The following is a 23000-nucleotide window of genomic DNA, read 5'->3' as shown; positions in this document are numbered from 1 at the left end:
GGCTGAAGTATTGTTCCAGTGTGACAAACGAACCATAACCACGTGACTCTATGATACGTCATAAGACTACGTTTGAAAAACATCTGCGTTAGAAGCAATCATGTAAAGACCTTGTGATCACAAACAAAGACGGATAGCTGATCAAAGAAAATTCTGGGATCAACGTCTGCTGTATAAAGACCTTACCTCGCTTGAACTGATACAACAATTTGGAAAACACATACGTCAGAATTCAGACGTCAAAATTAACCAAGATGGTGCAACTTTTGGAAGTCAACAACGGAATGAACAGAAGAACGATTTATGCATTACAAACAAGTTATGTAACCATATAAATAAGCGATGCATTTCATTTTCGAAAAGAAAACAACAGAAAATAGAAAACTGAAAAGAGAAACGCGAAAACTAACTTAAGCAATTAGAGAGGCGATTTATACTAGAAAGGAATCAATTATTTTGCAAGTCTGCAACGTTAATTTTTAAAGAGTGAATCGAGTGCATTCGAGGCAAACATGAATACTTTGGTTATATTATCCGGCGACTGGAAGCTGTAAATAAAAGTAATGTTCTGTTTGCTGCTGTGGTGTTCATTTCTTTGCAGGCAATCTAATCGGTAAGTAAGTGTGCGTTAAATTGTATTTATATATAGATATAAAATGGAGTAGTCGAAATTCCTCGGTAAGAAGAGAGAGACTCATCAGCCGACAAAGACGATATCCAAACCAAAGACAGTTATCCAATGTGACAATTTGTGGACACTGCTTAAGTCGTAATAAGTTATAGTGATGTCATAATTACGTGAAATACGACTAGGCAACATCAAACGTCATACGAGTACCTGTACTGCGTTTCCTGTCACGCTGGTGGTGGATGGAGAGTTGTTCGAGTACCTGTTAGGCTTATCTAAAATTTGTTTTAACTGAAAACTTAATCATTTTTTGTTTTGTTTGCCGATTTCATACCTTATACCAGCGTGGTCCAACTGCAGGCCCGCGGGCCAAAGTTGGCCCGCGAGCACCGATTTTTTGGCCCGCGAACTGATAGTCAGCTTTGATTCAATCTGGCAACATAACTTCAATTTTTGTTTCTTTGTTATTGTAATTGACAAAAAACTTTGTGAATGATCCTTTGTAATGCGTAACAATTTTTTCAGTTCTAATATCAGTGTCACATTGTTCTTCAGTTCTAATTTCACATTTCTTCAGTTCTAATTTAAAAACATTGGCCCGCAAGATAAAAAAATTTTCTGATTTTGGCCCGCGATGAAAAGAAGTTGGACCACGCTGCCTTATACAGTCGACTCCGCTTAATTCGGACACTTTGGTTCCGCTCACTTTTGGCCGAATTAAGCGGAGAAACGGCTTTGTCCGAATTAAGCGGAAAATCGATTGTTCATTTCATGGTCATGCGTAAAGGCAAACAACGCATTTAAAATACTGTACTGTTGCGTAATAAATGAATTGCACCTGCGCTATACTGCAGTAATTGGCACTGATCGCATAAAACGCACAAGAGTACGAGTAAATGAGTACGCATAAAACGCACATTCTGAGCCGCTTCCTCTCTGTCTTTAAACCTCGTCCACGAAGCATAGTCTCTTCACGTTGTTCACGCAGATTTGCATCATTTTTCTGCCAATCTTGCAAAGTACGTTTTGATATCCCCACCAACGCAACTAACTGCCGAACTGTCAAGGAAGCGTCGTCATTTTTTTCTTCGTTTACTTTAGTGAGCAATTTCACTTTTTCTTCTAAACTTTTCTGTACCATTCTGTTCTACAAGATGGTCGCAATGGTACCGAAGTAAAAGCGACTATGAAGCTGGCACGGCGTTATATGAATTCATTGTCGATTGTTACCGCATTAATCGTCATTGTTTCACCATAATCACTCATAATGCAACTGCATCTTGTGTTAAAACCAACCAAGTACTGTTTATTGTTTCATAACCTAACGATGTAACGATAGGAATTGCGAACCTGTGTCCGAATTAAGCGGAGAATTGTCCGAATTAACGGGAGTTTTTTACGTTCAATTTTTACTTTTGTTCCGTTCCCGAGCATTTTGGCCGAATAAAGCGGTTGTCCGGGTTATCCGGTGTCCGAATTAAGCGGATTCGACTGTATTTCACATTACTTTGCTGTAGTTCTTGCTTGACCACATTGTATGGATGCTAAAATCACGCATGTTGCTTTGCTACGCGTTTATGCGCGACCGTGCCGCGTTGCACTGCCTTTTTGTTGTTTTGGGTTCTATGATCTTGCTAGGATTCTGCCATAATGACGGTGGTAAATGATGGAACGAATGTCGACAAGAGACTGCAGATTGCAGTGTTTGAGCCGCTGTCGCGTGAATGATTAATTATCTGAGCCAGTGCCGCGGGATGTCGTGCATCATTTTCGTGTAGATGCGCTTTGTCATGTTGAAAAAATAACATGTTATTCATGAAATCATAGGTACAATAGGCTACCTTGGTAATATTTATCTGTACAGCTCTGACAATTTGTACTGTGCACATTTCTACCAAAGGGTTTCAATTGTAATGCATGCACAATTGCACATGCATTTAGCTTAGGCTAGCCAAGCGCACAAAAAAGTAAACTTCTGCGCCAGTGGTTCAGATCAAACCTTCACGCGCCACTGGTTAAAAGTTACTTCGGTACGTTTAGAAAAAGTAAAAAATCTTTTCTAATCTGCAATAAATGGATGATAAGTGTATAAGTGACAAGTCAACTTTGGGATCCAGATTATGACCGAATATGACGTAGCCCAAAGAGTGTACAAGACTTTATACTCTTTGCGTAGCCTAATGGATAGTTTTAAAAATTTGCTGATTAGGAATTAGTAGCCGCTGTCGTTTGTAAACTCTAAGTCCGACAATAAACATTGTGAGATTATACCAACCATTGTAACGATAAACATTGTGAGATCTTACCATTTTTGCAATTTCGTTTTTATTGTCCTACTTGGGACAGCCACTTACTGTACCTGAAAAGTATATAATGGTGTGTTTTGCGGCATTTTACAGGCTAAATCTTACTTGAAGGTTTTCAAGTTGTTGTGCCTTTGCACTAACAATTCAAATATGATTTGTAACAAGTGACCTTGTTGTGTAGCCTACATTGAAGCCTATTAGCTGAAGTATATTAATTAATAGTAAAGTTATCCTATTAAATTATACTATTAATTAATAGTAAATGTATAATTAATAGTAAAAATTATCGATTTCAGTAACTGAAATCCCTTGTAGGTTGACACGTATTATAGGCTACTGCTACTAATCCTTGATAAGCTTGTAAAAGCGTGTATAGCTGCATGTGCATGTTACTCAAAGAGCGGGCTATTATTTTACCAACTCAATGTCAGAAATACGTCATCAGTGTAATGATCTTTTCTAGTGCAACTCATCTGCGATACATTTTTAAAATATTGGTTTGTTATATTTTCTCCGATGAAGGGCAAGTTCTGCCGCCAAATGCTCGCCACATTACTTGTCTGGTAAAAGTATGATGATTTTTAACTTACATCCAAGTGAGGTTAAGTATTATTTTAAATCTCACAAGTTTTGTTGTGTTATCTCCACCAAAGGTTATTCTTGTGTTACTTTTCTGTTTATCTGCATTTTTTTTTTTAATGTGCTGTCGTTAATATTCTTTGCCAAATAACCTCCTGGTACAGTTAGGCTACCCGCGGCACTTTGAAAGTATGGACTGCCCACCAGTATAAATATAACGGTTCATAAATAAGCTCAATGCCACAGGTAGAAATTTTTCCTAAGGGTTGAACATAGCAGCATTGTAGCGTGAGCAGAACTTTGATTTGGCTTTTCATATGTGTGTTTCATAACTTATAGCCCTGTACGCAGTGTTTTATAACGATTCGAGTCATTAACTTTACTCAAGACGCGTTTTTAAATGCCTTGATTTGATTACAGTCTATCACTTGCCTGAAATAACTCGAATCCGCTCTAGTAGAGTTGGGGTCGCCGTGACAGGCAACCTACTTTACGCATAAATAGGACCGACTTTAGCAAGCCGAGCCCGGAGCCCAATGCAAGAACCGATGGAGGGGCCACTTGCCGGTTTTAAATACGGTAACTTAATAATAACAATAATAATAAAATGTAAACCAAATATCAACACCCATCAAAACTTTGCTTCTTGATACTCTTTCACCAAAAAATTTGTTTCGAGAAAAATTTGGAAAACAACATTGCGATTTGTGCGAAACAAAAGCCAATTGTTGTTTTTGTTCTGGGGCTAAGTAGTGCGGGCCCGATGCAGTGACATCGCTTGCATTGGCCTTAAGTAATCCCTGTATGTATAAAGAAAGCGCCGGAATAATTCAAACTCTAGTATAAGAATCTTAAAAACTTACGGTATTTTCTGCAATTTTATACAATATTTTTTCCTAACTAACCAAAACTATTAAAATTATCGAAAAACTTTGAAATTAACTTCCATTCTTGACTGGCTATCCCTATCTCTTGTGAGGTGGGATTCCTCTGTTGTAAATATATTGATGTGTTCATGTCTAAAACTCATTTTCAAAAGAAATACGCCTATGCTTGGATCAGCCCTGTTGGCGACTGACAATCAACTGCTTGTTTATAAATTTTACGAATTAAACGTGAAGAACTTGACTTGAGCCACATTTTAGATTGACTCAAGTTAACTCGAGCAAATTGTTATTGCTCACATTTTTCCTTTAGTGAGAAAAAGTGACTTACAGGTAATAATTCGTTGCTGAATATAGGCTTATATACTCCTATGTTACCGATGTAGTCTACATTTATCTACACCCACCCTTTAAAAGCGTCAAAGCGTGCATTCGCAGTGGCTATACTACAGCAACGCAGCAACAAGTATGCCTATAGCAAGCACAGCATAGTTTGTTCAAAGATGGATAGAGGCAATTCAAAACTAAAAAGAGATAGCCTCATAAAAAGGTTTCCGACTTAGCTTAGATTACGAAGACTATAGAGAAAATTGGGGATTAAAATTAAGAGATAATCCCTTACAAAGTAGTCAAGTCTTTCATTTCCTCCCTATATCTGCAGCTTGTTCAGGGCTTTTCAAATACATACAGTATAGGCCAACATATCAAACGTGCTGTACAGTATAGCTTATATATTTGATGCTCGGATTTTGATCATATAGTTGGGTCTAATCCTGAAACTGACCACAACGTTGTCAGTTGGTGATTTAATTGAAAAAACCTAATGCTTAAGCCTTAAGGGGTAAACAAGTGCAACAAAAAGAGGCAATATCCTGTCATAAAGAAGACTTTAAAAAGAGCCAACATGGGCCACATGGAAAGCTTTAATTTTCTGAAATGTTGGTCAATCTTTAGTCGGGAAAGTAGGAAAAATGAAAAGGAATAAAAACGTAAAAGTCCATGACTCCCGAACTTGCGATGGTCAGTGGGGCCAAGGCCCAATACTTTGCTTTTATGATGATTATTGAAAAACTGAAGCTAAGTAGGCCTAAAGCTGAAGCTAAATAGCTAAACTGTGTATAATTTCTGAGGCTAGACTTAGACTACCTCGACCTAAGGCCACACAATGCACATACAGATAACATTTGTCTAATTAAAACCGCCTCTTACAATTAGTCAATCATCCGTTACCGAAAAATAAAAAGGCTGTCTAAAACCACTAAGATATTAAATTTGCCGAAACCAGTCTGGCAACAACAACTTCCCTTTGATCTGATATGCACTTGAACCATGATCGAACACCAACAACCTTAGTGACGTCATGTCGTCCGCTTCCGGCACAGTTTTTTTGAAAACGGTTTCGCTAATAGCTTGTTAACGAAAGAAGATGGAGCAGCTTCGATTGTTCACGGTGCCACCACGCGGTGATTCTGGACATATTACTTTAAATCGTGTCTGCATTGATTACTGCTATGCGTGGTATTCGCTCGCAATATATATATATATCGTGCGTAACTGTTATTCGGGAAGACGAATTCAAAAATAGAAGTTGGGATTTTAAGAGTCTGGATTGTTTACAAGTTGGCTATGGAACGCTCGGGACAGCTGGTGCTCATTGGAACGCAACCTTCCTTACTCGATATCGTGGAGTCAAAACTTGCCGAGCACGGCAAGTTAATAATAATTCAATTTAGATTATTTCATTATATTGTGATGATTTAATTTAAATCAGCGCGATTTATTTAAATCGGAAAGAAATGATTCCGATAGTTCTACTTATTGTTAATCATCCTGATACGATAAATTTAAAACATTTTTTTACAAATGGTGACCCGTAGTTATGACGTTATGACTTTCCTAATTCAGACTGCCCACGAAGGATTTCCTGCGTGCCAACGGTTGAATGTGTGTAGCGCTGACATAGTGTGTGAAATGGACTTGGTAACGTAATAATGTCAAGAGAACGGACAAATAACTTATAACAAAATGCCAAAACTTTTTTGTAATAAACAAGCTCAGACGAATTTTAGTTAACATCAGAAATACGTAATTTCTGTTGTTTATAAGTACGTGTCTTTCAACCCCCGGCTGTAGCCCATTCAGCCAACCCTTTAAGTCGCCTGTGATGCTAGGCCTATACTGTAGCGGTGTAGCCTATATGCCATCGTGTTGCAAATATTTTCTGGTGAAAAGAATTGGTTTGACAACGGTACAATATTATCTGACCGTCACGATTATCTTATTACAAGAATACGACATATGCTAATCTAAAACTCAACTATTGATTGGCACGCCTACACAGCATCTGTGCCTGAGAATTGCCCTCGTTGCCAATAGCAACAATATCATCACAACAATAATATCTGAGCAACATAATATTGGGTACCTTATTTTATACACACACGACTTGAACTTAAGCTTTTCTCTCCAAATTCGTTCCGTTATGATGATTGGCTAATAATCACACTTTCGTAACAACACATTGCGCTGTACACAGTTGGTTACTTGATGTTGTTGCAAAACGCTATTGAGGTAGAATTCTATGTTCAATGAATCAGCGCTCACCACATTGGTAGCGTTGCGCCACTCAAAATTAGGCAAAAACTATTTCTTGCCACAGACTATACTCGTAAATGGCCTTATGTCTTCGAATGGAAACAAGGTAGGGACGGGCGGCAACGATTGGTATCTGGAAACCTATGATTTTGTAGCTATACCCGTCTCCCAGGTTAACGTGCCCAGCTATCTCAACAAATCAACTGAACTTATGAACTTATACTCCGGTACAAGAACGATGTGATCTGAATCAAGTAGTATAGTAGCTTACTGTGGCCGTCGCTGCTGATGAGGTTCCCCGGACGCTGTTCCTGCGAAGAGCTTTCTAAGCCGACTTGGGCGACGGCTGACAGAGCTGTCGTGACGGTTGTCAGAACCTAGAGCGAGAGCGGAACTTATCTGGACTCCTTACGAGGTTGCATGTCTTTCTCGGCAGCACTTTTTCAGAAATCGATTGGCCAACACGTATTACAAAATAAACCTGTATTGAACCCGTAACTTAAGAAACAAATAAACAGCTGAAGGAATTGATAAATGCTGAACAAAATATAAAGCAAAGCAATCAACGCAAAACCAACTACGGAATACAAAGAATTCGACGAAACAAAGAAATTGTCCAATGTCCTGGGGTGACATGGTACCGACCGCCAGAACGCCTTGCTCACATGAAAAATCTTTCCAAGTATTAGTGACCGACTTTTCTCATGCCACAATAAATTTATAAACAGTTATTTGCAATATTGTTTCTGAAACTTGCTTTCACTAACCATCTCAATACGCAACACAGTAGGCTGCACCATATATCTCATCTTATCCTTTAAAACTATTCTTGGAGAATAAACTATATATACTGGAAATGTGGGTGTTAAAAATATAAGCAAAATCAACTTTTGTGCCACTGATTTCCAATGCTTGCATTGCAAGGTTGTTAAACTGTGTATGCAAAAACTTATACACTTGTACAATTGGATATAATAACGAGCACGACAGGACTCGAACCTGCAATCTTCTGATCCGAAGTCAGACGCGTTATCCATTACGCTACGTGCCCTGCTACATGGCAGCCTCAAATGCAAAATTGTGATGGTACTTGGTATAGTATATTGTTTAAACGGCAAATCCTTCCAAAAATGACTGACTTGACAATTGCTTCAAATGCAAAAGGCTCCACCACAAATTATTTGCAAAATTGCTTTTAAAACATCTTTAAATGGACGCATTCTTTACGTAACAAATATTGCTCGGCTTTATCGAATGTGCTTTCCAATACCTTAAAAGCTATTCTGTTTGAGGTGAATTTGTAGAATCTCTCTCTAGAATTGGTAAATTGTTAGTGAGTCTCAAAACTAAGCAAAATTAGCTTTTTGTGCTTCGTCTTATAGTCTTGTTTCCGAATTTGGAAAAATGGACAGCATATGAACGAAAGCGGCAGGATTTGAAAGTGAAATCTTCTGATCCGCATAATCAGACGCGTCAAACATTGCATCACGCACCCGCTGTTTTCAAAATGCAAATATCTTTTTAGACTTTAAACCGGAGTTGAAAATGGGCCTTATATTAAGCCGGAGTTGAAAATGGGCAGATGCGTTTTCCATTACGCTATCTGCCCTGCTATGTAAACGATTCAAATTTCGTGGCCTAGCCAATTACTGTATTGTTAAAATTTTGCGCAATTTAAGCCTTAAAAGGCTTTGCCGTTTTTCCTGCTGTTGATTGTTTGTGAGCGTATGTTATTTTTTTACTTGCGTGCTGTGACAAGGTAAGCAGTTTAGCACCATTCTTTTGCGCTCCCGACAACCAATGGTGAAAAATAAACAATACAATATTATACAATCCAATTGTACTGATCACTAACTTAGACGCAATGAGCTACTGTAATACAATGAGCATAAAGAGGGTGTGTCCAAACTACGGTACCGCCTGCTAGCCAACTGCGGCCCGGCACGGTTTCATTATTGGCACACGGACATCATCAAGCTCACATGTAACTTTGTACCGAAGATAAAGAAATACGAGACAAACGTTGGAAGTTTAAGTCTAACAAATTTGATTTTAATATTCCTTACATGAAACTGTTCAACTTCAAACTATTCAGATGCAAATTATTTGTCCAAACAATTGTGGTAATTAGTGACTTGCATTCGTTAATTGCAAGGTGACCTAAGTTATGGTATGTTATTGAGCAGATATTGCGTAGAAACTTAAAAATTATGTATCACAAGAACTTTAAAATGCTGTAGTTTCTTATGGTTCCACCTGTCACGAGACCCTGTAGTGCCTTGCACGCTACAGTTAACTGTTAAATGCTGTTATGTATTACATCAAATATGGCATAACCAAAGGAACTTTTCGAATGCACATACATAAAGCAAAAATGTTCATTGTTATATAAGTCTTAATCAAAACATACTGAGAACCATAATGACTGACAAGTAATTATGTGGCGTCTTTCGCATCGCATCACTGCTCCCACGAAGAACATTGAAATATTGACATACTGAAACCTGAAAGGGTGTTAGGATAAGTTGCTTATACAGTTACCTTGATTAGTTGCTTCTCAGCTGATTGCTGCTACAGTAGTAGCCATAAATATGAGTCTTACAATATTGCGACTACTTTGATTATGACGTCAAAAAGGAAAAACTCTTGATAAAGATAATACAGTAGTAACAAAATTTAAACATATAATTCTCTGAATAAGTAAAAGCTTTCAAATAGCATCAGTCAAAGAAACGAAGTAACGAATACAAATATAAAAAGAATAATTTTCTATTGTTTAATATAATAGCGCATGCTTTTATAACTTTGGCCATGCATGCTTGTAGGCCATTTTTTCCTGGTTATTTGTGAAGAAAACTTGAGTCAAGCAATAATCCAACGTAATAATCGTCTTTTATTGACACAACAGTAGCCAAGTAGTCAGACAATTTTTTGCAAATACAGTATATACATTATAGTTTTTACTACTTTGTGCTATACACAGTTTCCGAGTCGTAAAAATATTTTATTTCAGTATGGGTTGTGGATCCAGTTCGATCTCTACAACCGAAGTTGAAGCTATGCCAGATGAAAACACGCCAACAACTCCTGTCCGCGAGAAAAAAGTGCGAAATGTATTTTTCCTGCTTTTATTCCTGGCCGCCTTGGGGGGTATGGGATATCTGGCCCGCTACAGCATGGATAATGGCGATCCCGCACGTTACATCAAAGGAATAGATTCCTGGGGAAACGTTTGCGGACGAAACAACACGAAAACGATTCCTGGAGCTGAATATTCTGGTATGGATCACACCAAGAACACTTTTGAATTTCACACGGCGCTGAGTGACGTCGAACTTGCCTTCGATCCCCTGACCTATTTGACCATGGATAACCCACCTGCCGTAATTTGTGTCAGCGAATGTCCAGCAACCGTGATGACTTGCAAGCAGCTACTGACCCGAAATGGTTACAACCTGAATGATACGATTGTTGACAGGCGTGTTTGCACGATGCCACATGACGTCATTCTACCTCATACACCACTAATTAATCGCTGTATTCCATCACAAATTACCAAGGTAAGATAATTCTTAAAGAATAAAAAATTCTAAAATACCGTAACTTAGGCTATTTTTTAAATAGTTCACAGATAAAAATGCTTCCAGAAAACGGAACTTGACATTCATTGTTTGGTGTTATTGCATAGTGCTGAAATCTGAATGTCTTAGCAATATTTTTAGATGGTTGGTGCAATTACTGGAGACGTTACCAACCAGATCACGGATGCTCCAACAGCGATTGGCTCAACAACTGGTGCTGCAACTACTTCCATTAATCCAAGTGGTTCTTCTGCTATGGTAGCATCAATGGCTAAGCATTTTATCGAATCTGTAGCGAAACGCTGGATGGACATAATTTCCTTAACCTTGATTGCTCTCGCCATATCTTTGCTGATGATGTTTTTCCTCCAGCTGTTTACACGTGTGGTACTGATCGCTATCGTTGTTACTGCTGGTGTAGGGTCTGTTGCTCTGACTGGCTTTCTCTGGTACAACTACGCTTTGGCCAAGGGTCTCATCGATATTGCTAAAGTTGAAGCTGCCATTGTTTCTGTCGTGTCAGTTACTGGTGTTTTTTCTGAACAACTTAATGTGACCGTTGTCAATTCAGGAGATTTTTTGGATTCGTTGAGCTTTTCTATAGTGCAAGAGTCTTCTTACTTGTTGCCCTGTGCTGTGGTAGTGACAATTGCTACGATTATTTTGCTTCTCATTTTGATCTGGTCTCGTAAGAGCCTCTGTCTCGTGGTCAAGTTATTTGATGAAGCAAGCTTAGCCATTTTCAACATGCCGTTAATATTACTTCAGCCTTTTGTGACCTTTTTTGTTATGATCGCAATAGTAGGCTATTTTGTCTACTTTAGTTTCTTCATCTTTGCATTGAAGGTTCCTCATGTCGATGATGATGGATTGGTGACATTTGTTGAGGAGGAGTCTTTGCCTATACTCTACCTTTTTATTCCTCATCTAATTGGATGTCTGTGGATGTTAGCATTTGTCTCTGCGTGTCAAGAAATGATATTGGCTGGTTCCGTTTGTAAGTGGTTTTTCAGCCGCGGCTCAGGAGACAAACATAAGACGTGTAACTGCAAGATTTGTCCGACGGCCAAACCTACTTTTTATCTTATTCTCTATAATCTGGGAACAGTTGCACTCGGATCAATGATAGTTGCAATCGTGCAAATAGTACACATCATCTTGGGTTACATACATGACCATCTGAGAGGCCGAGAGTCCAAGTTCGCCCGTTGCATATTGAAAGCGCTTTCCTGCTGCATGGCTTGCTTTGAGAAGATATTAAAATACGTCAACCGCAATGCCTACATCTGTGCTGCCATGTATGGAGAAGGATTTTGTGCAAGCTCAAAACGGGCTTTTAACCTTTTGCTAAATAATATTCAGCATATGATGGTGATTAATTGCGTAGGAGGATTTTGCATACTGATGGGAAAAATTGCAATCGTAGTCCTCACTGGATTTGCTAGCATTGCCTGGTTTAAGTGTACACTAGGCACTGAAGTATCTTCGACAGAATATGTTATTCCAACAGCCTTGGCCTGCTTAGCATCGTATGTCATCGCATCTTGCTTCTTTAATGTCTACGGAATGGCGGTTGATACAATATTTATTTGTTTCTGTGATGACCAACAACGCAACAATGGAGACGACCGCCCATACTACAGCAGCAAGAAACTACAGAAGTACATGACTAAAGGCTACACAGGCCGAAAGAAGATTAAGAAAAAACCAAAAGAGTCTGCCAGATCTCAAAGTGAACATTTATTCGCGGTGCATGTAGAAAAAGTTACTCGACCGAAGAAGCTTCCTCGACCCCAGGCAGCTCGAGGAAAACGCACTGATGACAATGGCTACAAGGAAATGCCCCCACAGTCTCCATTTGACATTGATCAAATTAGCATGGCCAGTGCAGATACGATTCTCGTGGATAGATTTGACACTCTGGTCGACCAAATGATGGCCCGACAACGAATGTCTCCGTTAAGCAAAAGATTGAAAACCTTAGATCAATCAGATGATGAAAATAGGCGTTTATCTACGCTGTTTCCCCCAATAAATAGCAACCGTCGATTTTTTAAACCTGACCCAATTTTGTACCAGCAAGCCTACACACCGCTGCCTGGTCAAGTCCCATACATATGGGATGAAAACGAATTGGGAAGGATTAGCAAGGAGCCTTTACGGCATGATGTCGTCTATTCTCCTTCGTCAGCAATACGTTCTTCAATTGAACTTGTGGATGAAACTGATCATAACTGTTGTATCAACAGCTCGAGCAGTGAAATGAGTATTCATTTGCCGCCCAGTCCTGTATTTCCAGGAAGAAATTCATACATATCGAGAGTAGATTTAGATTACCTTGTTTAATTTGTGGAAAAAAATAAAAAACCTATAATAAATTTTTTGTATTTTTTTTTTCTACGTCCAACTTACGTTGAAAAACTGAGTTAAACTTCTATGCTTGCGCTGACTCTAAGAGTACGTTTTTATTTTCTTAACATTAGTTGCGTAAAATTTGAATGTTATTGATATAAAGCGAATAACACAAAAGCGACTATGAAACAAAACGTGAATTTCTGTACAAATTGGCATTGGGTGTAATTACAGGCTAATGAAGACATAACCCTAGGTTTTACAAACAAGAACTATAGATAAAAGGGCATTCATTCACGGCAAATGTGAAGCAAAAGATTGAAGCTACCTGCGTTGGTTAAAACAAATACGGTTTCTTAGATTTTTTGAGTAATCCATTGTAGTTATGTGTATATTTGATTTGGTAAAGTTCTTTAGCATGACATTTAATATACAAAGCCATTAAATCAACAAACACAAACAAGAAACAGGAAAATTTTCAAGTAAGCTGATCACGAGGAGTGTTTTTGAAAATATTTACAAAAACTTGCTTTGGTTCTTTCTTTTAACTCGTTTGTTATAGAATTGATATAACTGTAAGATGTTAGCACGGTGGGCATACCAATAAGTTTACTCTTGTTCTGGAGGTATTACACCAAGATTGTGGAGCTGCAGTAAACACAATTTTAGGACATCGCGCATTAGTCATCATTACGTCGCACCGTGAGAACATCAATTGGAAACAATATCTGGTTCCAGACCAATTAATTTATTTGTTTCATAGTTCCTAATAAAACCATTTACATTGCGTAGAATTCGGTATGTGTGTTACGTTTGTAAGCTCAAATGATTGTCAGGTGAGCAATTGGTGTTTTACGGCTTTGTGTGTTAACTGTCTACAGGAGCTGAAGTAAAGATGTAGCCCGTATATATATACTGTACAGTTTACAAACTAATTCATTAGAAAATTGCTCAAAACCGCGTTGTGGAATGGAAGTATAATCAAGTTTCATTAAATGAAAAAGAATTGAAATGAAAATATACATGAACTAATTTTGTCGCAAAATTGAACTTGACCGAAAATCTTCGCAATCTAATGACGATTTTGTTTACCTTTTACCATAGCCTAAATAGTAATTTCCAAGCTATGTTATACCATTGCCGTTTGATGTACTTATTTTTGTGGTATGATATTTTTATAACTTTTTTAGCACGTCTGTCTTGCAACAATGCCCTTAAGCTTAGTACGTGCGATTGTAATTAAGCAAATTAGTTCTAGGCTTTTAGCTGTTAGACTTGTGCATTTAAGAGTCTAAAATATTTCGGGTTAATTGTTCCGGCGTCAAGATTAAACTGGTGACCTATAACTGATTTCTGCAAAATGCAATATGTAGAAAAACAATATAAACATCGACAAAATACTGTGTATTCCCGAATATTTCGAAGTAAAACTTGAACCCCAAATTTATCTTTTGTATACATGCGTTAAATGCTGCTGGATATATAAAAACACCTTATCAATAATAATATAAAAAGGAAAACAAATCTTTGATCCGTATATGATTTATGTTGAACATTCTCCCAACAGGAAGTTGTTTATGCTCATAAGAAATAATCACATATAAAAGCACGTGTATATTTATTTCGGTACGGTGCGTTTCGCAACCATTAAATTTAAATTTTTTACGATTAGCGATAATGTTAAAATTCATTTTGCCCAAACTCCTTAAAAGTTAATGTCATAAAATGCCCAACGAACTGCATTTCTTTCATCAACGAGATCCAGTAGGGTAAAGCGCCTTCGCTTTCTTGGGGAAATCCCGATGTAACGTCCTGTTTCGACATGTTGCAACAGGCTCCCACCACCTTGTATTTTCGCTGACCGCATCCGTTTGAAAAGTCGCTGGTCAATTAATGACTGATTGTGAGGAATCGGACGGTCTCCATAACGTATTCGCAGCTTGTTTGAAGTTACTGAGAGGTATAAGACTGAGTTATTTAGCAACCTTATGCCCAAAATGCAGAAAAAGTTCAAGTCTTCCCACATCAACCAGCAACCTGAAGACCCAGTAAGGTTGGCAAGGCGAATTCTAGACCTATCCTTTAACTTAATCGGCCACATTTGTCTAAAATCTGATTGGTTAAATATTTTTACTTCAAACGGATGATGTTCCAAATACGCTTTTGACAGTTTGTGGTCTGACATCAACCATTGATCTTGTTGGGAAAGTGCGTTGTCGTTATCAGCAGGGACTAAATCATCAAACTGTTTGTTCTTAGATTTAATCATTTCGATTTCATCGTTGTTATTAATAACATGGTGTAAACTCGTTCGAACCGGAAAAGCAGTTTTTCTCGCTATTCGTTGCCATATTGCTTGCCCAGCTGAAACGTCCTTTTCCTGTGTATCTCGACGAAAACACCCTGCGAAAATCGAGGAAACCCATCGACATAAGCTAAATAGAAAGCAACAAGCCTCTGCGCAATTGTCTTCACTATTCTCCAAAGATGTCAAATCGTCACCCAATAAATATTCGGACATGGTAAAGGAGCCTCTTTTTTGATATGAGCTATGCTGAAGATCTAACAACTTACTCTTTATAAAGAATGTTACAGGTAAACATCATTTACATTCAATTAGGCAAACAAAGAATGCTGAACTGAATGAGCCCAGGCAAAAGTCTTTAATCTTTGACTCTTCTTTCCACACTGAAGGTGTTTTCAGAAAATTAAATTACGTATTCCTGAGCGCGTTTATTAGAAAACTTGCCCCAACTGACGCTATAAGTTGATAAATAGGTTAACTAACTTATTCTCTGTGTGTACAGACACTGAAATTGAGGGAAGTAAGGCAAGTACTAAATAAAATATTTCAAAACCCCTAATGGTACACTCCCACGTTTCCGGTCAAATTGAAACGATTTGGTTCAGCTCATAGATTGATTGTTTAGCATTATGGTATAGAACAATATTGCGCCAAACCTAAGTCAGCTAAAATAGAAACAGGCGAGGAAGCCACCAAACCGACCCACACACGTTGAATTAAAGTTTGTGTTTATATTTACACACAAAATGGTTAATTTGGGATACCACCTCTTTACAACTAATATATACAGTATACAGTGCAGTTGCGAGCAATGCAGCCACCCTTCCAAATGAATTGCATTGCGCTTGTCGTGAACATCTGTTCATTAATGCGCTAAATATTGTAATCATTGGCACTGTATCTTTATCTGTATATAAGTTGCAACAGTACTTTGCTGTACTATTTTTCTGCGACAAGATGGTCGAACTCTTAAACTAGTTGGCTCAAGTACATGCATAGTTTAAATACAATTTATTGTACGCACAAGTCTAGCAGTTTCTTTCTATCAGCATTGGACAAAAGAAATTTTCTAATTATATCTACTATATGTATACGCGGAACATGTAATAATGTAAAAATGCAATCTTACAATGTTTCAAAATCCCACGTAACTGCAAACTTTTCCGATACCATTGTTAGTGTCGTGGGCGTTCTAGTATTGGTACGAGTTTGGTCAATTCCAATAAACAGACCCGTTTTTACATGTTGTAATAAGTCATCAGGCCCTCTTCTATTAGTCTGAACTCGTCTGAAAAATCGTTGCTCGTTGATCGTTGTATCGTTGGTAAATGGACCTGTACCATACACAACGCGAAGTTTGTACTTGCTGCCAGCAGATATTACTGATAAATACAACGCGTTACTTAAAGCATTCCTATCTTCAGCTATTCCAAGAACGCAACAAAAGCTTTTATTTTCCCATTTTACCCAAGGTTTTATACCTAACGCTGCCTCCAAAATCACCTTTGAATTGCTTTTGTTTCTTGCTGGGTACATTTTCTTGAGTGTGAACAAGTCAAAAACTGTAACAAAACTCCATGTAAGTACATTTACTTTGCCTTTGTAGAAGAACGTACTTCCTCCGTGCAATACTGGGGATTTCGAGTCTTCTGGTGGATCATCAATATTCGGTGGATCACCGTCAGTTGGTGGATCACCATCAGTCGGTGGATCACCGTCATTCGGTGGATCACCATCAGTTGGTGGATCACCGTCAGTTGGTGGATCACCATCATTCGGTGGATCACCGTCATTCGGTGGATGACCATCAGTTGGTGGATCACCGTCAGTTGGTGGATCACCATCATTCGGTGGATCACCGTTATTTGGTGGATTACTGGTGTCTGGTGTTGGATCACTTTTATTCGGTGGGTCACGACCCTTTTGCCGATCATTTACTTCCTTTTTATCGAGGGGATCAAAATAAAATAAATTTGTTTTCACGATTTTTTGAAACGTCAGTGCTTCATAGGATACATTAGGCATTAATTTTCTGTAAAGAAGTTTAAATTGACTCCATTTGCGGGTGTTGGTAGTTTGAGAAAATGATGGAGGCCTGGTAGAGTCCGAAGTACGCTGAAAACAACGGCACAAAAGTGCAAACGGACAAACACAAACAATAAAGCAGCACACAGTGTTGTCGACTTCATCATTAGCATCCACTGCTTTTGGGGCGGTGACATATCTGTTTATCCGTTTTTTTGCAAAATTAGCTAGTGGTCCTTGCTCTAATTGTACTTTTTTTCTAAACCACATTCCGATGTAAATCCAGCAGTTCTGTAATAATTATACAAACGGTTGCCTATAACAGTGGCGTGTTTTATATTCAAAATTTATGTCAGCCTCTATCGGTTCTCATAAGCCTCCTATCATAATTGCCATGTAAGAAGAAATAAACATCCATTAAACTAGTATAACGTTTCGTTGATAATAATTGGTTATTATAGCACTTTCTTTTTCGGCGAAAAGCTTGCTGCCTTTAAAAAAAGTTGAAGTTCTTCATCGATTAAGCTGCCTTCTACATTATGGTGACTTATCATTAGCCCGGATGCCAGACCATGAAAACATCTGGATGCGTTTTACTGCATCGCCAAATCCTCCATATTGTTTCTGTGGGGAAATACGTCATTATAAGAGTAAGTGAATTAACAAGGAAATAAGTCACTAGTGTCTTTATATCGTGATTTTATTGTTTTACGTTGAGGCATTCGTGACGGTAATGACGGACATTTATAACTGTTATTGACAAATATACAAATATAACAAAAGTCGGTAGAAAGAAAAGTCGGTGTGTAGTAGGCGATGAGCGTATACTTTGATATTCTGCTGACATATGATGTAGTTTGCGCGTTCCATTACGGGGAATTTCATCACTGGTAAGTTGATATAAAGATGTTTTCCTGTGCTTGGAGAGCGAACATTTGCATAGCGTGGCAATGAAAGGACGAAGATATATAACTTATTTGAAGTCAATCAGTACAAAAAGGCACGTGCTGACAATGGTGAAAATATGACAAATGATTGTGTGCCTGGATCAAAAATTAGTCTACTCTTCAAACATCGTGCTATGAAAATACACCTTTGCAAGAATAATAATAACAATAATTTAAAAAGCGGCTAATGCTTCTAAGTCGATGTCAGCGAATGTTATTGTGGCAGAGACTCTACACGAGAATTGAAACTATATAGCCTGTGCAGAGCGTGTAAAATAATAAACTGCTAAAAATGTACCAAATGCGTATCAAAACTAAAGCTTAGGAAAATATGACAGAAATCATAAATTTATATATATTAATCATGTGTATAACTGTAGTATTTATATACACGTTTTGCATGGGGAGATTTTCTATGGTAGTCTTTCCAAATTAAATGCAACAGCATTTCGTTCATCAACCAATTCAAGTCTTCCGTTTCGAGCATTTGGGTTCTTTCCTACAAATAAATCAGTCGCAACATGTCTGAAGTGTTCATTGCCGGTTGCCAACAAACGAACATGTTGAAATTTCCGAGGGTCGTTTTCGGGAAGGTGACTTGCAAATGGGTCAGAACCTGTGGTAAGTTTAAGTTTTCTTTTTGATTGGTCGACATTGACGTAGAGATATTCCTGGGCATTACTGGGATCCTGCAGGCCAAATATGTAAATGAATTCATTCTGAGCGTTCAGCATTGCCCAAACCTTCCATGGAAAATGGTTTGACGTAGTAGACATGACGGAACGATTTTTACGAGCAGTTGAAACACCCCAACGTCTTGCTGTGACAGTCTCAATAATTTCAGCTTCGAACATCATGTTTGTCGAAGCTCCCAAATCAAGAGTCGTTCGCGTAAGTGCCAGTTCATGGGAATTGGTTCTTTTGTTTTCTCTCGTATTGTTTTCTGGCTGTCTTGACAAGCAAAAATATCTCAGGAACCACTTTCTCTTTAGGTCCATAATTTCATCCAAGAAATAAGCAATACTGTATATACGTGATTCAGTTTATGAACCTCAACTTTAAGCAAAATTGTACTATAATAATACACTGCAAAAGTATGAAGAAGTTGATCAAGAGAAGCTAACGTCTTAGCCAGTTTTAGTAACTATACGTTTGTGCTGTGCTACTTTTAACATTACCGAATCCGGAAAGCAATTGTATACACGTTATAACTATAATTATTATACTCCTAATATAGTCAATATTAGATTCTCTAACTTGTGTGTGCAATGCGACCTCATCCAAGTCAAATTTATCATAAACTTATAAGCCCTTTGCATATGTTAGTTAGGCAATATTGCGCAAGGTACATAAAGCGAAACAAGCACTGAGAACGAAAAAGTGAATGTCGACTTTCAAAACACTAAGACTAAGCGCTTGTAACGTGCTATGAGTACAGAAAGCTACAGATAGCTTATTGAACCACAGACGTTTGTGTTTGCTGCTTTGTATCTTACCTTCTTTTCTGCTCTGTTTGTACAACCGCCTCTATATATATCATGACTAAGCTAAAAACGCTATATAAGGTTACATTTATTTCGAAATTTCCTAGTTGTTGCATTTTTTTCTTTCCTTTTTTAAATACCCACGTTAAAGTTTTGTCATAAGACAACTGAAGTAAAACAAATCTTTTGAACTTAAATGAAATGCTTTTTTTCAAAACCTTTGGCCTTTTTCAGCGGTTACATCATCAAACACTCCACGAATCAATATTGTATGATAATGGAATGAACAATTTTACGCCATGCACCTTTTCTACCATAAAATTCCCGCAAGCTTTTCCCTGCGAAGACTTAAGAGGGGAATTCCAGGCATAGAACATCGTGCTCTTTTAGTAAGTTACTTATTAAAACACTTGCGCAAAAACTGTCTACGTAACTCATGCTGTGTCTATTAATAGCAGATGATGTGAAGGTTCAGAACGACTTCGTCCAAACACGTGTAAGTTTCCTAATAGAGATATTGGGTGTTTTTGCAGCCTTCCTGCAAATTGTTTCAAATTTCAATATTGAAAGTAGGAATGATGTGCTTTAGGTCATAGCATCACGTGCCGAAATAGAAAGAACGTTGGTCACAAAACTTTATGTGTATAATGACCTTTTAAGGAAATCGAAGTTGAAACCAAGCTTTAAATCACATGACGTTATATTTACGTATTACACTGATTACATATTTATACATGCAAGTTTATTTTAGGTAAATTCCTAAGCTATTATTAGTATTGAACTATTTTTGTCGGGGATACTCCAAAATTTTTTTGACTTAATTCATTATAACCTAATAACTTATATACGTAACATTAATGCCGATACATACTTATGCAATAATTTTAAAAGGTACCCTTTACCTTTTGCAACTTCAACTGTTATGATCTAGCTCTAGCGTTGACACACACCTATTACCTTAAATTATAAACTATACTTGCTGATGAAGCACACACTTAGCAGGTGCGCCTCATACATAGACCCTGCAGTCCCTCCTGCAATTTTTATCAATGTTAAACAAATAGGACGGCTACTTGAGGCTGATTTGAGTTTTGTTTCAGACTGGTTAATATTTTTTCGGTTTTTTTTTCTTAATTTTATTGAAAACACTTTGAGTCCTGCCCGAAATGTTTATCTTTGTTGTTTTTATTTCCACTCGCAGAAGGGAATTTCCCGCTTAGCAAGTTTGTAGCAAAATAGCTGGTGATTTGGGGTGCAGAAATTGCAGCCCAAAGTCGTACAAAACCACGCAGCATATCCTGCCTTTCTGCTGAATTAAAGTAACTATAGTTAATACTGCTGGTGGACCAGTACTACTACACTCATATTAGATTACTTAGCTACATGGTACTGCAATACAGGGCCTTTTATCTGTCGCCTATAAGCACTTTAAATTGTTGTTATTCTAAAGATGCGCAGTAAGCTAAGGCAGTGCACTTACTGGGTATTAGGCCTAGATGCCAGAGTGGTAATGACTGAAGTTAATTTTTTCAAAGACTTGACTTGTCTCAAGCCAATGGTTTAAAGGCGCTTGAAGCTAGTTTTCACAGTTTCTGCTTAACCTAACTTAAATGTTATAACAGAGTAACTTAAACCTAACCTAAATCTACCTTCTAACCCAAATCTAACTCCAATAAAACCGTAAATAGCTTAAATAGACTATCTGCATACCCATTCATCTTACTTAACCGTCTATCTTTAACAACAGGCTGTGTGACCTACATGCGATAATATAGTCACTTTGTAGTTACAATGACTCGACGAGGCTGGGTTCGGTTGTTTTTCATTACGATTCGGCATTAATTTTAAACGAATCTGGCTAATAACACACTTCTTGATACTTTCTACTCGTTTGCAACTGTGTCTGCAACGAAGAGCAAAAATCATCGCATGTGTGTGTCGTCACAGAAAATGCATTGTTATTCCATAATAATCGCATATGGACTTGCATTTCAATGACGTGTGACTTGTCTCGGGCTGTGGGCTAATGTAATGCATTTAAATAAGATGTACTGTAGTTGTATTTTATCAAACTGCTGATTTTGTACTGAAAAATACGGTGTACTGAAAGTGTATATGCGGCCCGCGTGCCGGGGTTTGGACCACCCTGGTCTAACTTAATATGAATTTATTTGACTACGAACGCGTATAGGGAAATGCAACTAAGCAAATTTTGTAATAATTCTATAAACGTTTTGGTTTGACAGAAACAATAGTTTTGCATTTCGTATCATTTGACTCCAGTCCTATAACATGAAACAGCCTATCCTAAAGCTTTAGTTAGGTTAGCCATACCCATGTTCGAAAAGTAGGTAGACATAGACCTGTCTATATAGGTGTATTTTGGTGTACATTTTGTATGTGACATTAAACTCAGGAGCTGCGACTGACACCAAGTATTGCATTAAACAGCGACCAGCATTTAATAAATCAAGCGGATATTGAATAAGCAAGCCAATTCACAATTGCGTGGCACAAAATGATTATGACTAAAGGTCATACATTACACAAACACTGCACGACTGACATTTTTAAGGCAATAAATGCGCTTAGGCATAAACTATCTTCTACATAACGTCCATGGAAAGCATAACTAACCAAGTGTTTCGATAAAGTTATTCTTGTAATCATCCCTGGGTTCATTTGTGTAAAAAATGTATTAAAATTTCCCGTTTTCGTAAGTTTTATTATACTGTATTTGCTGATCACTCCAAACTTTGATCGGTGGACCAAATGCGGCAGAAAATAAGTAAATGGGCTGACTAAATCTGCTCCGATAACAACCATACAACTGCTTTACATGCATTATGCATTAACTGGTCCTGATTACTTGAGTTACTGCCAACAAACCTTCCAAACTTGACCTACTTAGAATGACCATTGCGTTTTTTGCAGACAAACTTATTGTAACTTTCGACCATCGTTGTCGGGCATTTCGTATAGTCTGCTGCAAAAGTCAGTTGATCAGTTTAATAATAATGATTTTGCTGAACGGCTTGGCGTTGATGTACAAATGCTACCTTGTTTCTGGACCCTACAGACCAAATACACAGATGTCGGTTCCCGGTCCCGGTGCATAAAAATACTGTGGTACCAACCAGGCATAATAACATTAAATATATGGCACAACTGCTGAGATGCAATACTTTATTTTTGCCAACGTTACATTAACCCATTCGAGTTATCTTCATTAGGGCATTTGTTAATGAAGCGTTGGCAGAAATAAAGTTTTGTACCTTACCAATTGTGCCTTGTATTTGATATATTTGCGCATA

General features: G+C 37.8%; 2 protein-coding genes and 1 non-coding gene across 4 annotated transcripts; 1 reads left to right on the top strand and 2 right to left on the bottom strand.

Moving 5' to 3' along the window:
* Positions 1-31: 31 nt before the first annotated feature.
* On the top strand, positions 32-12939 carry LOC143463148 (choline transporter-like protein 1). The gene is made up of 3 exons (XM_076961534.1): positions 32-613; positions 10006-10552; positions 10715-12939. The coding sequence occupies exons 1-3, from the start codon at positions 564-566 to the stop codon at positions 12917-12919; spliced, it is 2802 nt and encodes a 933-aa protein (XP_076817649.1). The 5' UTR covers positions 32-563; the 3' UTR covers positions 12920-12939.
* Trnar-ucg (transfer RNA arginine (anticodon UCG)) lies at positions 7971-8043 on the bottom strand. Its single transcript has one exon. It is a non-coding gene; the product is annotated as a tRNA-Arg (tRNA).
* Positions 12940-14312: 1373 nt separating the features above from the next.
* Positions 14313-17682, bottom strand: LOC143463319 (uncharacterized). Of its 2 annotated transcripts, none has more exons than XM_076961780.1 (2): positions 16712-17682; positions 14313-16564 (listed from the first exon to the last, which is right to left on the bottom strand). In XM_076961780.1, exons 1-2 carry the CDS (start codon positions 17523-17525, stop codon positions 16356-16358), a joined length of 1023 nt encoding a protein of 340 aa, XP_076817895.1. In that variant the 5' UTR covers positions 17526-17682; the 3' UTR covers positions 14313-16355. The 2 variants fall into 2 exon arrangements, with proteins under 2 accessions (XP_076817895.1, XP_076817896.1); XM_076961781.1 differs by having other exon boundaries at positions 16734-17682.
* Positions 17683-23000: the final 5318 nt, after the last annotated feature.

Source organism: Clavelina lepadiformis, chromosome 6, assembly GCF_947623445.1.
Source record: "Clavelina lepadiformis chromosome 6, kaClaLepa1.1, whole genome shotgun sequence".
NCBI classification, from domain to species: domain Eukaryota; kingdom Metazoa; phylum Chordata; class Ascidiacea; order Aplousobranchia; family Clavelinidae; genus Clavelina; species Clavelina lepadiformis.
This window is presented reverse-complemented; position numbering and strand designations above follow the sequence as displayed.

What these genes read in the sequence shown, in the direction of transcription:
- LOC143463148 (XM_076961534.1), top strand. Translation starts at nt 564, where the DNA reads ATGTTCTGTTTGCTGCTGTGGTGTTCATTTCTTTGCAGGCAATCTAAT. An exon ending in CTTTGCAGGCAATCTAATCG is followed by an intron (nt 614 to 10,005) that starts GTAAGTAAGTGT and finishes ATTTTATTTCAG; the next exon opens with TATGGGTTGTGGATCCAGTT. An exon ending in TTCCATCACAAATTACCAAG is followed by an intron (nt 10,553 to 10,714) that starts GTAAGATAATTC and finishes CAATATTTTTAG; the next exon opens with ATGGTTGGTGCAATTACTGG.
- LOC143463319 (XM_076961780.1), bottom strand. Translation starts at nt 17,525, where the DNA reads ATGTGGTTTAGAAAAAAAGTACAATTAGAGCAAGGACCACTAGCTAAT. An exon ending in GATTTTGGAGGCAGCGTTAG is followed by an intron (nt 16,565 to 16,711) that starts GTATAAAACCTT and finishes TGTATGGTACAG; the next exon opens with GTCCATTTACCAACGATACA.